The following is a 14,596-nucleotide window of genomic DNA, read 5'->3' on the forward strand; positions in this document are numbered from 1 at the left end:
TTGAAGATCCACATATTTATTTGAACCCAACAGCGACAAAAAAGCCTTTCTATATGGCTATTTAGCGTAGCCTGGCTTGGGTCAGGCGGACAGCGGAAGTCAGCAAACCAGAATACAGCACCCGAGGCGGAAGTAAGTCTGCACGCCCGCAGCGGCCCGCAGCCATTAAACCACAGAAGAAGAAGGAGCCGCGTTTACTGTTTACAGAGAGTGTTCTCAGAGTAAGCGGTACCAGAGATACTGGATGAAGGGAGATACCCAACTGTAGGCTTATCCAATGTTAAAAAAACGGTTACTCTTCCTGTCTCCTAAGTGGGCGTGGTTAGCTCTCCCTCCAATCAAAGCCTGTCAGAATGTTGGTAAGATGTGTGGCTTGTGGAAAATGAACCCAATATTTACTTTAGTGACTACAGGGCTAAAGAATTGACCATAAATTGTGATCACGTTCATTTTCCTCATTGACGACAATACATTCAGAGCTGCCTCAAGTCTCCTACGGGGGCGTGGCGCTGACGTCACTGAATCAGGAAGTGAGCTGAGTTGGGTATCTCGCTTCATCCAATATCTCTGGCGGTACGCAGCGGGCATTGCAGATCATTTAACAGGTTGGTTGTACTTTTTATGTCATGGCGGATGACAAAGGAGCAACACCTAAAAGAAAAAGAACAGAAGAACAGAAGAAGGCTAAACGGAACAGTGATAGGGCTCGAGCCAAAACATGTGTAAACCTCGGTCGGGCATTCACCAAGTGGAGAGAGCTGAGAGAACTGAAAGGCTTTAAAACTGATGCCGAGTTGGCCCTTTTCCTAATCGACAGGTATGTAATTTTTGTTTTTATTTAGAGAATATACCGCAACTTGTTAGACGTTGTTTCACTTCAGTATATGACGACATGGAAGTTATAGGCAAGCTAAATGTAACGTTAGCTGATGTGAGCCGCTTTTGTCTGGTAACGTTACAACAAACGCCACAAAATTATCTGTGACTGTGACCATGAACACAAATATACAGCAGGCAGCTGTCCTCAGTTTATAAGAAATGCAGAGCTACACCAGAACATTTATGAACAGGTCTTACTTTACTACTAATTTGTGTGTAACGTTAGCATGTTAGCATGTTTCCACTAATAACTTGGACTGACCTAACGTTAGTAGCGTTATCTTTGCAAGCGAAGGCTGCAGGTAACAGCTTTGCTGTGTTAGGATTAGATCAGAACAGAAACACAACAGGAGAATTTACTGAATAGTTTTGCTCTTATTCACGAAACTTTCACTACTTGTCTGTGAAGGAGACTTGATAAAGTACTGTACTTGTATCTCAGTTAGTATTCAATAACAGTCCTAAGCTGCTGTTTGTAGAGCTTTGATTGTAATGTATTTTATTTGTAAATTTGAGTCATTGATCAAATCATCACACAGTGACCAAACAGCATTGCAAACAACAATCCATAAGTTATATCTCATATATTGTTTACTGACTGAGTGTTTGGTTATTCTTCTCCAGAATATTATTCTCTCACTTTTAATTTTAGATCAAATTGATGAAATGTGGATACTGTCTTGCAGCTATGAAAAGGGCACAGTATCAGTACCAAGCAGTGAGGCAACCTGTAGTGCACCTCAGGTCTTTACTGGCTTACAAACAGACTGGGACCATGCTGGGTATGTCTTTTTTTCATTAGAATATTCTATAATATTGTCTTTGTCTGACTGCCATTTATATGTCTGAGATAAGGTTTACTGACTGGTTATTCTCCAGAATTTAATTCCTCTCATTGTTGAACTGTGGTCCCGCAGCTATACAAAAGGCCCAGCAGTATTGACGCCAAACAAACCCTCAGTCTCTGGTGCACCTCAGCTCTTTTCTGGCTTTGGAACTGATTCGGATGCTGGGTATGTCATTTTGTATGTGGACATTTCATAATCTATAAAAAAAGGCATTTAGAATTTGCAACCACAGTGTGCATTTGACAGAGGAAACAATGCTATCCAAAACACTGTGTCTCAGTCATTGTCTCACTCTTTGAGGCCCTTAAAGTCATTCTTTGCTTTTTATTCTGAAGTATGTATTTTATATACCTGAGGCAAAACTAAAACATGACTATCTTGAATGTTTTTTTGTTTGGAAGTTATATAACAAATATCATATGTTATATAACGGACTGTTACTGTCAGTAATTGCAAGGATGAGATTGTCTTTGTCTCCCCTACAGAGATGCAGATTTTCATATTGAAGGTGTTCAGCGGGTCGATGAACCACAGGTCTTTGAGGCTTTAGAGGACAGGTATACAAATGTGTTCATGATGCTTCAGTAACCACTTTGTAAAACATGTCCATGTGACAACTTCTTCCTTGATGGTTCTGATTATATTATGATTACAGCATGAGGTCCATGAGCATACAAGAAGATTCTCTGGACTTTGATGAGGTGCAGGCCAATGACCTGATGAACAGCACGTAAGTGCCTCTGTTAATACCACTTTTGGTTCTCTTTGTAATATCACCTTTATTATTTTTTTTTCTTCCAATGGCCATTTAGAATTGAGTTGGAGGAAGACATGCCTGAGGCACCCATAGAGGAATGCGAGACATCTGATGATGAGTATGTTCCATCCATCTACATAAGGTAAAGAACAATTAAAATATTGTAGTCCTGAATGATAGTGTTATTTATGAAATCCTAAATTCATTCTCAAGTTGGTTTGTGTAGCTGTGCAGTCCTCTCTTTTTTAACTGTATTATCCCTCAGTGTTGCATTATCGTTCCTGCTGTAAAGGCATTTAGCTACTTGTTTTCTGTTTCTGAAATTACAAATATGTTAATGACTGTGTTAGCTGTATATATTTACAAATGCAGTATTGTGTACTTTTTGTCAAACAGAACAGGTGGAGCACTGCCTCAGCCTCCTGATCTGGAAAAACTCCCAGTCATTGGTGCGGATGAGGCTGTACATGGTGTTCCACAACCACAACATCCAGAGGAGGACATTTATGAATTTCCAAACCCAGTCATGGTGCAAAATGAGGATGACCTTATTGGAAAGCAAGCGTGCATTGCTTATGAAGACAGTTTGAGGCAACTCGGCACTTTTCTCCAGCTTGCCATCAACAAATGCACCTACTCCACTTACAGGGACAGAGTGCAGCTGTTTTCCTCCGTTTGAGGTCAAATTAAAAAGAAGAGGGACTGCAATCATTATGGAGTGGGTAAGTTCAAATATTTCAGCAATTAAAATTGGACAGGTGCACGTCTTGGGGTATGATTTACTAATTAATTTCACAAAGCACTCTTCACTGTACCCGATGGAGATCAGCTGAGCACACCTATTTTTCAAAACCCTGATATATGCTTTTATTCTGTACTGACGCCAAAGCTGTTATGTGTAAAGTTTAATGGAGCTAAACTTTGGTGTGGTTTGACAGTATGACTAGAAGTGTTACCAAAGTGTTACCAAACTTAAACTTTACAATGAACCAAAGCAATGTGTCTTATACAATTAGTAGATGAATTAATCATATTCTTCTGTCTTTGTTTCATACAAACAAGTTGTGCTCCACTGGCCATAGTCTCTGGAGGTGGAACTCCCAGCCATTGTTGAAGTTTGGGATGCAGTCCGGAGACTTTATGTTGTCCACCAACATCCTTCTATCTGGCAATAATTACACAAAGATTGCACTACTTCTCAAATTCATGAATATGGGAGTTGTGGCAAAGTCAACATTCTTCAGCATACAGGACGTCTACTGCGTGGATAGTATAAAGGACTTCTGGCAGCAAACTCGAAAAAACATCCTTGCACGGCTGAAAGAAAAGGATCATGTTGTCATACTTGGTTAGTTCTGTTTGCACTATTGGAAAGCAATGTTTGTAATTCAAGTTCATCCACTTATCACTTTCTTGGTCAATCTTGCTAATCTTTTTACTTTTCTAACATTGTCAGGTGATGGCAGGATGGATTCACCAGGTATGCATGTACATTTTTAATCTTGTCCCAGCAAAGTTGTTTGCTTTTATGCAAAACCCCATAACTGTATATTTTTCTTTATCTCTTAAGGGCATTGTGCGCAATACTGCACCTATACCACTATAGAGCAAGAGTCCAGAGATACTGTCCACATTGTAACCATAGACAAGAGACAGACGAATCGGAATTCAGTGATTATGGAGAAACAAGGGTTCATCAAGACCATGGATGCTCTGCTGCAGAAAACTCCAGTGAAAGAAGTGGTCACAGATGCCCACAGACAAATCACAGCATTACTAGGTTAATACATGTCCTCACTTGAGTAATCGATATCTACAATATTCAAATATTTACATCTGGACTCTATGCTTTGTCCTTTACAGATCCAACACGGGGAAAATACAGACAGTGGGGTCTTCATCACTCCCTGGATATTTGGCATGCAGCCAAGAACCTCGCAAAGAAACTGAAGGCTGTATGACTTTTTAAAATTAATCTTTCATAATCACAATGTCAAAGTGTGTCAGCTGACATATTGTAAATGCAGTTACTAGAATTCTGTCCTGATTTGTTTGTTCATACAGTTTTTTCATTTGCTGTCTCTCTTAGGCTGGTTCAATCAAAAAGCAATCAGCAATCCTGCAGTGGCTGAGACACATTGTCAACCATTTCTGGTATTGCTGCAAACAAGCCACAACAGAAGAGAAATTCAAAGTATGTGTTTACAGAACTATACTGGCTATTATCATATTATTCCTGTTATTGATTGTTCTTTATCTGACATGTCCCCCTTCTCAAATTGTTAGTAATTTTTATGGTATAATCTGTAATGCACTTCTTCCTAGATAATGTGGCATGGTGTTCTTTTGCTAGCTGCGAACATGGTCCACTTGAGGATGCCAGCAGAGACAAGCCATGGATGGTGCAAGGTTCAGTACACCGATTGATTGCTATAAATTTTTTTATCTCAGTAAATCCTTGAGTACTGGGTGGAGAACTGGTTCCCATTGCATTTAACAATATGTGTTTCACAGGTTCTCCAGCACACCAGGCTTTGACAGCAGTTGTCATGGATAAATACTGGCTCAAGAATGTGAAGACGTTTCTCAACTTTCGGTAAGATGGACACAATTTCAGAAAAACAAGATTGTTTCTTTCATTTATTCCTGTCAATAATGCCAATGGTTGATTTACTATCTGTCTGTTTCTAGAACAACATTGGACCTCGAAAGTTTCCAGAACCACATACTCATGTATGCTGGAAAACGATTTGCATACAGCCCATCGGTGTATGAGGCACGCACTCTCCTTGCAGCTATTGACTACAACTACCACAACAACAGGCCTGCTGCACTGAATTCTGAGGGCAACAAGATGTGAGTATTTTTTTTAAAAATAGTTCATGTCAAACATCATAGACATTTTTTTGTAAATTTCATGGATGCCTATTGAACCACACTATATAAAGCACAGTAAAGGACATCATTTAAAAAAAAAAGCCATTCAAATACACTTTACAGCTATACTTTTTCTTTTAAAAACATTGTTCACAGGACATTCTTGCTACCTACAATGAGGGACAAGTTTATACTGTTACGTGTCCCATGACTTTGTTGCCCAACCTTTTATGAGACCATAACACAACAGTAATGACCAAAAAATTCTATAAATGGAAAACTGAATTTGAATGTAGTTCTTTTTACATGTTTTGACTGCTGACATTGTGCAGTTTTCCTCAGAAGGTTCTCAGTTCATATGTAACTCCATCATAGGTATTCTGTTTATAATACCTGTATGTGTTAGTATGGCTGTTATAAAGGCCTACATCAGAGGAGGACACAGAGCAGTGAAAGGAATCAAACTTTGGTATCTGTCTCATGTAAGTCATGATACATGTATATAAATGCAGATGTTCAAAAAGCAATCCTGTTCGACATAGATAAAAAATCAAATCATCTATGTAAAAAGGTATTTTGAAATGTTGAACTCAGTCTAAGTCTGGTTTTCTAGTATGCGAGTACAATAATGTTATTATTATGAGTTTTTCTCAATACTAAACAAAAACAGATAAAGGTGGTGCAGGTTTTCAAGGTGCAGCTCATTCCATGCCTACCACTATAATGGATCCTACACATCAAAAAAGAAGTCATGTCTAGAGTTTTGCTAGTTACTAATCTCTAAATGCATTGGCTTTCACCATAATATTAGACACATGTAAGACAGAAACACGACACATAAGATATAAATTATGTCTAACAGCTCTCTTCTTTACATATGTGAAATAAGAGGACATAAGCTTCGAAAAAATAATGAACAGAAACGTTGATTTGTAAAATGTCAATTCCTGTTTTTCCACAGGAACAAAAGGCACTACAATAAAAAAACAAAAACTTGGAGTGTTTACACTGTGAAGACTCCAAAGACATACAGCTACATACCAGAACTACAAAGGAGTATCCTCACACAACGCCTGACATCTGGGAAGGGACTCCCCAAAACAAGACCCTTGAGGCCAGATGACCCAAGGACACTTGGTCTACTAGCTGAAGTTCCACCACCATCAACAGCAGAAATCGTGCATGCACGGATCCAACGAGGAGAGGTATGTACACACAACCACATCTATATCTTACTCTCTTTTATGTGTGTTCATATTTTCCCTTTGTATTTACTAACTGAAGAATTTTCTCAAATTATGAATACTGACATTGAGACGTGTATTTCCTCTGATCAGTCTGAATATTATGTTTTAAAAGTGTGGCCACTGCGTTTTTTGTCACAGGAATGACATGCCAATTATAAAATATACTTTCCATTAGAATAACAGCACCTGCATAGGAACCAGAATGAACTAAAAGAGTGCAAAGTAAAGTGACAATTTTGAAATGAGAATATGAATTGTAATGTGCTGCTTTCACGTTTATCACTACTGCCTCTGGAGGCCTTACCCTAAAGACTTTTCCATGGATCTATGACCCTGCTGAACTCCATTTCCCAGATCACAGCACTGCTTTCTGTACTCTTATACTTATAGTTACTATTATCTACTATTGTACATTCTAACAAATGTAATTATTCTGTTGATTGTGTGCAACTTTTTCTATACACATACAGACACAATAATAATCTAGATATGCTGATCTCTTCTGTACATAACAATGTACACAATGTAACATATTACATAATTAATGTTGGTGGAGCGCTCACTATTTTTTATTTTTTTTCCGCTTAGCAAACGTTATCTTCTCTGTTCTCACTGTTACAGAACGTGCCTTTGTAAAATCTTAGGTCAAGACACTGCCATCAACGTGAAGACAGCAGGATGGAGAGCCTCTGCCCAATGTAAACATTACTTATACAGTAGTAATAATAATTATAGACAAAGCTGTAAAACAAAAGTGTTTATTTTTTTAACTCAAAAAAGAATAAATAAAGACAAAAAAGTATCAAAGACTTTGTGTTTTATGTGGAACTTGAAAACTGTTGGACAAACTCAAAATACAAAAAGCAGCTAATGATAAATCTAAGCAAAATAAAAACATAGACAGTAGGCCTATAAATAAATTGTTCTTGAACAGTGTAGCAGCACATGGTCATGTGGAAATGATGTCCTCTTAGTATATTTACATGAGCCTTCGAGGTATGAAGCCTGTGTACTGTCCATGAGCATCAGGAAAAGTGTCACGGATTCTCCACACCACACAACTGGGAATAACAACCCTGTTCCCTTCACCCAGCCGCCCATACTGCCAAAGGACATACTGTCTGTAAGCTGTATGTCTGTACTGGCGTTGCTCGATGCCCGGCTCCTGGTCATCATCGACTGCAAAGATGTCATTCCAGACAGCGCGGGCAAGTCGCAGCACACCCTCATCCAGAACATACAGATCCATGAATGCTGACCTGCTGACACAATTTTCAGGCCTCTGTCTGCAGCATTTTTTTTCTATGTCCGTTGGCATGTCTCTACATTTAGTGCAAATGCACCAGTGTGGTTGTGCAGGTGGGGTTGCAGGCTCTGGGTCAGGCTCCAACAAGTCCAGGACATCAAACATTAGTCCTGGAAGCCTTAGTGTCACCTTCTCCAAGAGCTGATCCTTTTGCTCTGATGTGAGGGCTGATAATTTATCCTGCAAATAACAAATGGAAAACTGTCACTAACAAATTTTCTTGTTTCCAATGTGCACTTTATCTTATCGTCTTTATCACCTGGCTGAAAAATACAGGGAAAACATATATAAATGAACAAACCCTTATTTCAGATGTTCTGGCCTCCTGGAGTTGGGTTATTCTTTCCAGGTCTTCTTAATTAATGTCTGATGTCCTTGCTCTGCCCTGGCCCCGGCCCCTTGGTCTGCCACCACGACCCCTAACACTACCCCTCCCCTCCCTCTTCCACGTCCTCTGCTAACAGAAGGCCCAGGTTCAGGTGAACTAGAGGTAGAACTTTCCTCTAACTCAACACTGAGGTCCTGTAATGAGAAGCTCTGTAAAGGGAAGAGGGAAAACGAGTAATTAGCTAATTGAAAGAATGAAAAATAAAAATAATTTCTCTTTCCTAGCATTTCTTTTGCTTATGGTTATTTTTCGGCCTCTTACAACACAGTTATAAAGTAGGTGATTGTGAAAAGTCCATGGAGGCAAAAGTCACAATGACATAGGCCTAAGCCCCACTGTAATTAGCAAAACGTTGTTTATGCTATTAGCAGTTATAATAAATAAATGAACAAATAAATTTGTCTTAGAGAAAAACGTACATAAGAGGATTGTGCAGTTTCACAACCTGAGTCAAGTAAGGTTAGCTGGTTGACAACAGAAAGTCTGGGGACTCTTTACCAATTCTCACACAGCAGTATGAACCATGGATGTAAGTTATAGGTATGAACTGGTTTACAAAATAGGCAGCACGTCGTGTCATTGTGGCTGTTGGCTCATAAATATAAATACGTAACATTTACAGAAAACAGTGATAACTAGCTTGCTCGACACCGTCACGACAAACTGTTTCATAAGTTGAAGGCTTTACAGTTACATATAACGTTAGCCAACTAACGATATAAGAAAGTTTTCTGCCACAACAATTAGCCTAACGTCACATATTACACTAATAGGTGTACATACATACCTCGTCGCTCTGCATCCTGTAAAGTGCTGTTTTTGAAAAAGAAAATGCAGTTGGTTGAAGTGTGTAACCGAAGTGTTAATCCTCTCGCTCTCCAAAACAAATGCATGCGGTAGTTGCCGGTTGCAGTCGAGATTTTACGAGTGAAGCCGAATGCCTGCCGTAGCCGGAATTTTACACCAGGCTGTGGGTGTCATACCGCTTCGACCAAAGGGGGTGCTATAATCAACGAAAACGAGAAGTTCCGCACAGCTGCTTTAAGTCACATTATTTAACATAATTATTGATTATTATTAATAATTATTGATTATTTCCGATAGCCAGTTTACAACTTTAATGGTGTCCCCTTGGTGAGGCCTATTATTGTTGTTCCCAACATAATTGGAGCCTCCGTGTAACGCCCTGAATTTATGTTCCCAACAACCTCCTGCGGTTTTCGTTAAGGTTAACATTACCACGTGCATTAGCCAGTGTGAAAATTACTATGTCTTCATTGCTTAGAATTGCCGCCACTATGTCTCTCGCAGACTCACTCATATTCACTGTATTCTTGCTGCAGCATCCAGCAAGCATACAGAGGAAACACAAGATGGCGCTAGTGCCTTGATGATGTCAGATTTCATTCCATATATTCTGACTTTCGTTCAATAAATTCAAGGTCCATTCGATATATTCAGACTTTCATTCCATACATTCAAGGTTTATTCCATATATTTGGACTTTCATTCAATATATTCGAGGTTCATTCAATATATTCAGACTTTCATTCCATATATTCAAGGTTCATTCCATATATTCAGACTTTCATTCCATATATTCAAGGTTCATTCCATATATTTAGACTTTCATTCAATATTTTCGAGGTTCATTCCATATATTGGGGCTTTCATTCCATATATTCGGACATTCATTTCATATACTCAAATTTCGTTCACTATATTCAGACTTTAATTCATTCCATATATTCAAACTTCATACATATTTCTGTATATATATATATAGAGTTTTTTACAATCCCTTTAGCACTAATTTCAGAACCTTGCTGTCAGAATCACTGTTTCAAATAACGCATTGTATCATGAAATACCATATGAACTTAATTTAGATCACCCACACACAAGATACAGATATATTCATTGTTTATTACATTGAACAATCATTACGTAAATATTGTAGTACAAAATATGTGAACCATGTTTCATTATGGTACTACATCACTCTAAAATTTATTGATTTATTGAAGAAATACAACATAGATTTATTTGAATCAAAGCAAAAATAATTGGCTACAAAAAAGAAAAAAACTACAATACTATAAAATGCATGTAAAAAAAAAAACTTAAAAAAAAATTAAAAATCACTCAGTCCAAAATAGGATTGATTACTGTACAGCGTTTCTATCCATCAACCCTGTCTTGGTCTGTGGCCTTGTCCTCTACCACGTTCCCCCGCACCTCTAAAATGAGGCCCATGGCCACCTCTCTGTTGAGGCCTAAGCCCTCCTCTCATACGAGGCCCACGACCACCTCTCAGATTGACCCCTGCCAATCCTTTGACCACCATGTCTTCCTTGTCTTCCTCTTCCCATTGCTTGACCTCTGTTGTGATCACCTGCCGGCTCCATGTTACTGTACTGAAATCGCTTGTGCTGTCATGGATCCCACTCATTTATACTCATACCACAAGGTGAAATCAATCATCAGTAACGAGTTGAGAGTGTTGGAAAAGCAATTACAAGGGCCTTTCATGATCTAAACATTACTGTAAATATTGTTCAGCAGTTTCCATAAAACTGTGCGTTAAGAGAAATGCAAGTTTAACTTATTAATTTGAGCAGTTGTATACATTGATAGAAAGTGTTAGGAGTTTTGAAAAAATTTATTTATATATTTAATTATAAATTTTTATATATATATATATATATATATATATATATATATGTAAATATGTGTGTGTGTGTATATTTGTATATGTATGTATGTATGTAGGAGTGTATATATATGTATATATATATATATATATATATATATATGTGAACATATATTCTGAGCTATTTCTTTGATACTCTGCATAAGCATTCAATGCCTTTGCTGTATTCTCCTCCTTTATCCATGTAAAACCTTTGTAAAAGCTACATGATATTTGAACACTCTGATTTGTTTCTTGTACTTTGGGGAACATATGTAATCATCAACTACTGATGACCTGTGTTTCTACATTGATCATTAATTCATTCATGCAAGTTTCACAATGAGTTTCTGTTGATGGAAAAGGACTTTTCATTAAACCCAGGCTGTCACCCAGGTGAATGTATTCATGTAAATGAGGTCCATATAAAGAGAACCTCTAAAAAGAAACTGTAAGTGAATGCTTGGCCCTGTGCTCTCCTCTTCAGCCAGCAAGAGTGATATCCATCAGTGGCTTTTATTGCTGTGTTTAAGGTTGTCCTGGCAACCAGCCTAGGCTTTATCTGCACATGTGTGTATGTGTGTGTGTGTGTGTGTGTTTGTGAGAGGCTGGGCCCTCATTGGTTCTGGCTTTGCCCCTCTGTGCACCATGTGTTCCTGTTGATTAGCTTGTCTGTGAGCAACGCAGGCTGGCAGCGGCTGTGTAGCATCTGATAAAGCCTAATTGATACAGCCACTGAGGGAGGCCTTTGTGTGCTTTGTTAGCCTGACGAGGCGCAGACCTTGTCAGTGTGGTCGCTCAGACAATAGTTGCAGCTGTAACTCAACTCTGAGGAGCAGCAATGATGGAGACAGGAACCTCGTCTGCTATTGACTGACTAGGAAAGAGTGAGCGTAAAGAGAAGGAGTAGGACAAGAAGGAAGGTTTGTTCAGCAGAGGGTTGTGTTGGGACAAACCTTTTGCCCAACAACTCCAAGAGAAGCCAAGGGGTTCAGTGGTTGGCATCTCTGTCAAGGCACTACTAGCTTATGCCTGGATATACAGGGAGCACAGGAAAGGATTGCTCAGCATTCAGAAAGGGAGCAGAGAGATGCAGTTTCAGTCTACTCTACGTTGTCCAGATACACACAGGCAGATTTTGAGATGGAACTGTACCATGTGGGCTGTACTGTGCAGGATTTGCTTTGTTCATCTCAGTCAAAGCCATTACTTTTGAACAAGCTTTTTTTCGATGGACGCTGCACACAATGACATTGTTTTAATCCAAGCTTTTGCTGCCAGCTGACAAAATGTTGAAGTTCAAATCTTTTTGTTTGGATTACTGGCAGTTCCTCTGTCTCCAGCCTCTGCATGGTTCCTATAAAAGGTAAGATGCTATATATACTCTGTGTGTGTATGTGTGTGTGTGTGTACGTACATACACACATACATACATACATGCATACATACACATGTATACACATATACATATATATATATACACACACACACACACACACACACACACATACATATATATATATATATATATATATATATATATATATATATATATATATACATACATACATATATGTACTCATACCTACAGAAAAGACACATAATAATAGAATAATGCATTCTAACACTGTGTCAGTATTTTTAATCATCACAGGCTTTTGGTCCTCAAGTGTCATGTTTGAACCATACATGAATGACAGATCATCAATTCAGTCCAGCCCCCAGCATTTTTTTACCCAGTGTGAAGAGTGGCTGAAATGGGGCAAGAGGTCCACGTGTCTATGAGGTCAACTGGTCTGAATGGATGCTTTATTGTTGTTGTTTGCCCCTGACAAGCTATTCAGCTCAGTATTCAGTCTATCGTGTGTATGGTTCCACCTAAAGTTATTAGCTGAGCAACGCAAGGTGACACATGCTCTGTAGTCCCTTATTTCTATAACTTTGGTTCCATCGAGCACTGGAGCGTCCACAGTCTGTGTTCAACTCTGATCATGTGACAGTTTTTTTGTTTTGTTTGTTTGTCTGTTTGTTTGCTTTTGACTTTACAGGACACATGCCAATGTTTGTCTCTTGTACATGTGTTAACAAATGTGAAAATGAAACGTTTGTAACATCCATCCATCCATTTTCGTAACCGCTTATCCTCTTGAGGGTCGCGGGGGGGCTGGAGCCTATACCAGCTGACATTGGGTGAGAGGCGGGGTACACCCTGGGGTACACCCTGGACAGGTCGCCAGACTATCGCAGGGCTAACACATAGAGATGGACAACCATTCACACTCACATTAACACCTACAGACAATTTAGTCACCAATTAACCTATCCCCAACCTGCATGTCTTTGGACTGTGGGAGGAAGCCGGAGTACCCGGAGAAAACCCACGCTGACACGGGGAGAACATGCAAACCCTGCACAGAAGGGCTCCCTCCTGGGATAGAACCAGAGAAAACCCACGCTGGGACTCCCTCCTGGGATAGAACCAGGAACCCTATTGCTGCGAGGTGACAGTGCTAACCACCACACCACCGTGCCGCCCGTGTTTGTAACAATACAATTATAATAACCTGCAGTTTATAGTGGCATTCCACAGATCCAAAGTCAGTTTAGTCAATATGGAAAGTACCACTCAGCCAGTGCAAACAGTTGTAAAATATCTTCTGTGGCTGTGGAGGAGCTTTCTGAAAAGATGAACACCATCAGATTTAGCCTGCATTTCAAACTGGGGGCATCAGTCTGAAAAATACTGACATTCGCTTGGCAGGCAACGTGAAACAAAAGCTGCACAGGGCTGGATGATAAATTAAATTGAACATGATTCATTAGAATTTTTATTTTGCAAAATATCTAAATGTGTTATGACTACGTTAGCTGTCACCAACGATTGACTTTCACCAACTTTTGTGAGCTGTGACCGAGGCCGGTTCTACGCAGGAGCAAGAGGGGGCAATGCTCCCTTAAACAAATGTCTTGCCCCCTCAAATCAAATCTGCCGAAAAAGGCACAAAACTGAAAAGTTTTCTCATCTGTCTCCACTCCACTCCGTGCTGTGTGTGATCTAACGTTACTGTTTGCAGTCGGCAGAGACCCTCCCCCCAGTAAACACCCAATCACTAGTTAGTATGCAAATGAGCCAAGATGCATCGTCTCAGTGAGGCAGAATGCAGCAGTGGAGTGACGCTCCGTTAAACTCATCGTAGCGTCTCATGTCGTGAGATACTTAATATATAGTTAACAACAAAGTGTGAGCATAGAGAGTGAGCCTGTCAGTGCGAACGTTTCTTCAATCACACAAGCACAGCGAGAGGTGAGTGCCTGCTGCATGTCACATACTGAGAACAAATGCCCTGTGTGTGCCAGACCCCTAGGTAAAGAAAAAAAAATTGCTAACAAAAAAACAAACAAAAAACAACAAAAAATGACAAACAAAACAAAAAAAATATAAAATGTTCTTCTCTACCCTATATCTGTTGTGTTTGTTAGTTCTATTAGTTTGATAAGTTTTTTTTATCAGACTAGCTTTGGTAAATACTGGCTATAGTGAGGTTATTGTAATTATTAGGTTGTAGAAAACGCTGAAACACCCTTCTCTCTCTGACAACGCA

At 39.3% G+C, this 14,596-nt stretch overlaps 2 protein-coding genes and 1 long non-coding RNA gene across 6 annotated transcripts in view; 2 read left to right on the forward strand and 1 right to left on the reverse strand.

The window, feature by feature from the left end:
- The first annotated feature begins 340 nt into the window (after nucleotides 1-340).
- LOC117261361 (uncharacterized) lies at nucleotides 341-7,415 on the forward strand. Of its 4 annotated transcripts, none has more exons than XM_078168118.1 (17): nucleotides 341-817; nucleotides 1,566-1,661; nucleotides 1,797-1,892; nucleotides 2,213-2,284; nucleotides 2,383-2,457; nucleotides 2,540-2,626; nucleotides 2,881-3,206; nucleotides 3,547-3,832; nucleotides 3,941-3,964; nucleotides 4,055-4,264; nucleotides 4,348-4,439; nucleotides 4,574-4,678; nucleotides 4,810-4,893; nucleotides 4,999-5,080; nucleotides 5,176-5,340; nucleotides 6,323-6,566; nucleotides 7,230-7,415. In XM_078168118.1, exons 1-7 carry the CDS (start codon nucleotides 627-629, stop codon nucleotides 3,161-3,163), a joined length of 900 nt encoding a protein of 299 aa, XP_078024244.1. In that variant the 5' UTR covers nucleotides 341-626; the 3' UTR covers nucleotides 3,164-3,206; nucleotides 3,547-3,832; nucleotides 3,941-3,964; nucleotides 4,055-4,264; nucleotides 4,348-4,439; nucleotides 4,574-4,678; nucleotides 4,810-4,893; nucleotides 4,999-5,080; nucleotides 5,176-5,340; nucleotides 6,323-6,566; nucleotides 7,230-7,415. The 4 variants fall into 4 exon arrangements, with proteins under 4 accessions (XP_078024244.1, XP_078024287.1, XP_078024341.1 ...); XM_078168161.1 differs by having other exon boundaries at nucleotides 7,253-7,415; XM_078168215.1 differs by having other exon boundaries at nucleotides 4,838-4,893.
- Nucleotides 7,351-9,209, reverse strand: LOC144463649 (uncharacterized). The gene is made up of 3 exons (XR_013491692.1): nucleotides 9,090-9,209; nucleotides 8,216-8,451; nucleotides 7,351-8,094 (listed from the first exon to the last, which is right to left on the reverse strand). It is a non-coding gene; the product is annotated as an uncharacterized LOC144463649 (long non-coding RNA).
- Nucleotides 9,210-11,764: 2,555 nt separating this feature from the next.
- The window catches only part of iqsec1b (IQ motif and Sec7 domain ArfGEF 1b), a 258,339-nt gene continuing 255,507 nt past the window's right edge, over nucleotides 11,765-14,596 (forward strand). The window contains exon 1 of the mRNA XM_033633758.2: nucleotides 11,765-12,360. Coding sequence (XP_033489649.2) covers nucleotides 12,284-12,360 — 77 coding nt within the window. The 5' untranslated portion in view covers nucleotides 11,765-12,283. The remainder of the gene's footprint in view (nucleotides 12,361-14,596) is intronic.

This window comes from Epinephelus lanceolatus, chromosome 1, assembly GCF_041903045.1.
Source record: "Epinephelus lanceolatus isolate andai-2023 chromosome 1, ASM4190304v1, whole genome shotgun sequence".
Taxonomy (NCBI): Eukaryota; Metazoa; Chordata; class Actinopteri; order Perciformes; family Serranidae; genus Epinephelus; species Epinephelus lanceolatus.

What these genes read in the sequence shown, in the direction of transcription:
- LOC117261361 (XM_078168118.1), top strand. Translation starts at nt 627, where the DNA reads ATGGCGGATGACAAAGGAGCAACACCTAAAAGAAAAAGAACAGAAGAA. An exon ending in AATGACCTGATGAACAGCAC is followed by an intron (nt 2,458 to 2,539) that starts GTAAGTGCCTCT and finishes ATGGCCATTTAG; the next exon opens with AATTGAGTTGGAGGAAGACA. An exon ending in GTTCCATCCATCTACATAAG is followed by an intron (nt 2,627 to 2,880) that starts GTAAAGAACAAT and finishes TTTGTCAAACAG; the next exon opens with AACAGGTGGAGCACTGCCTC.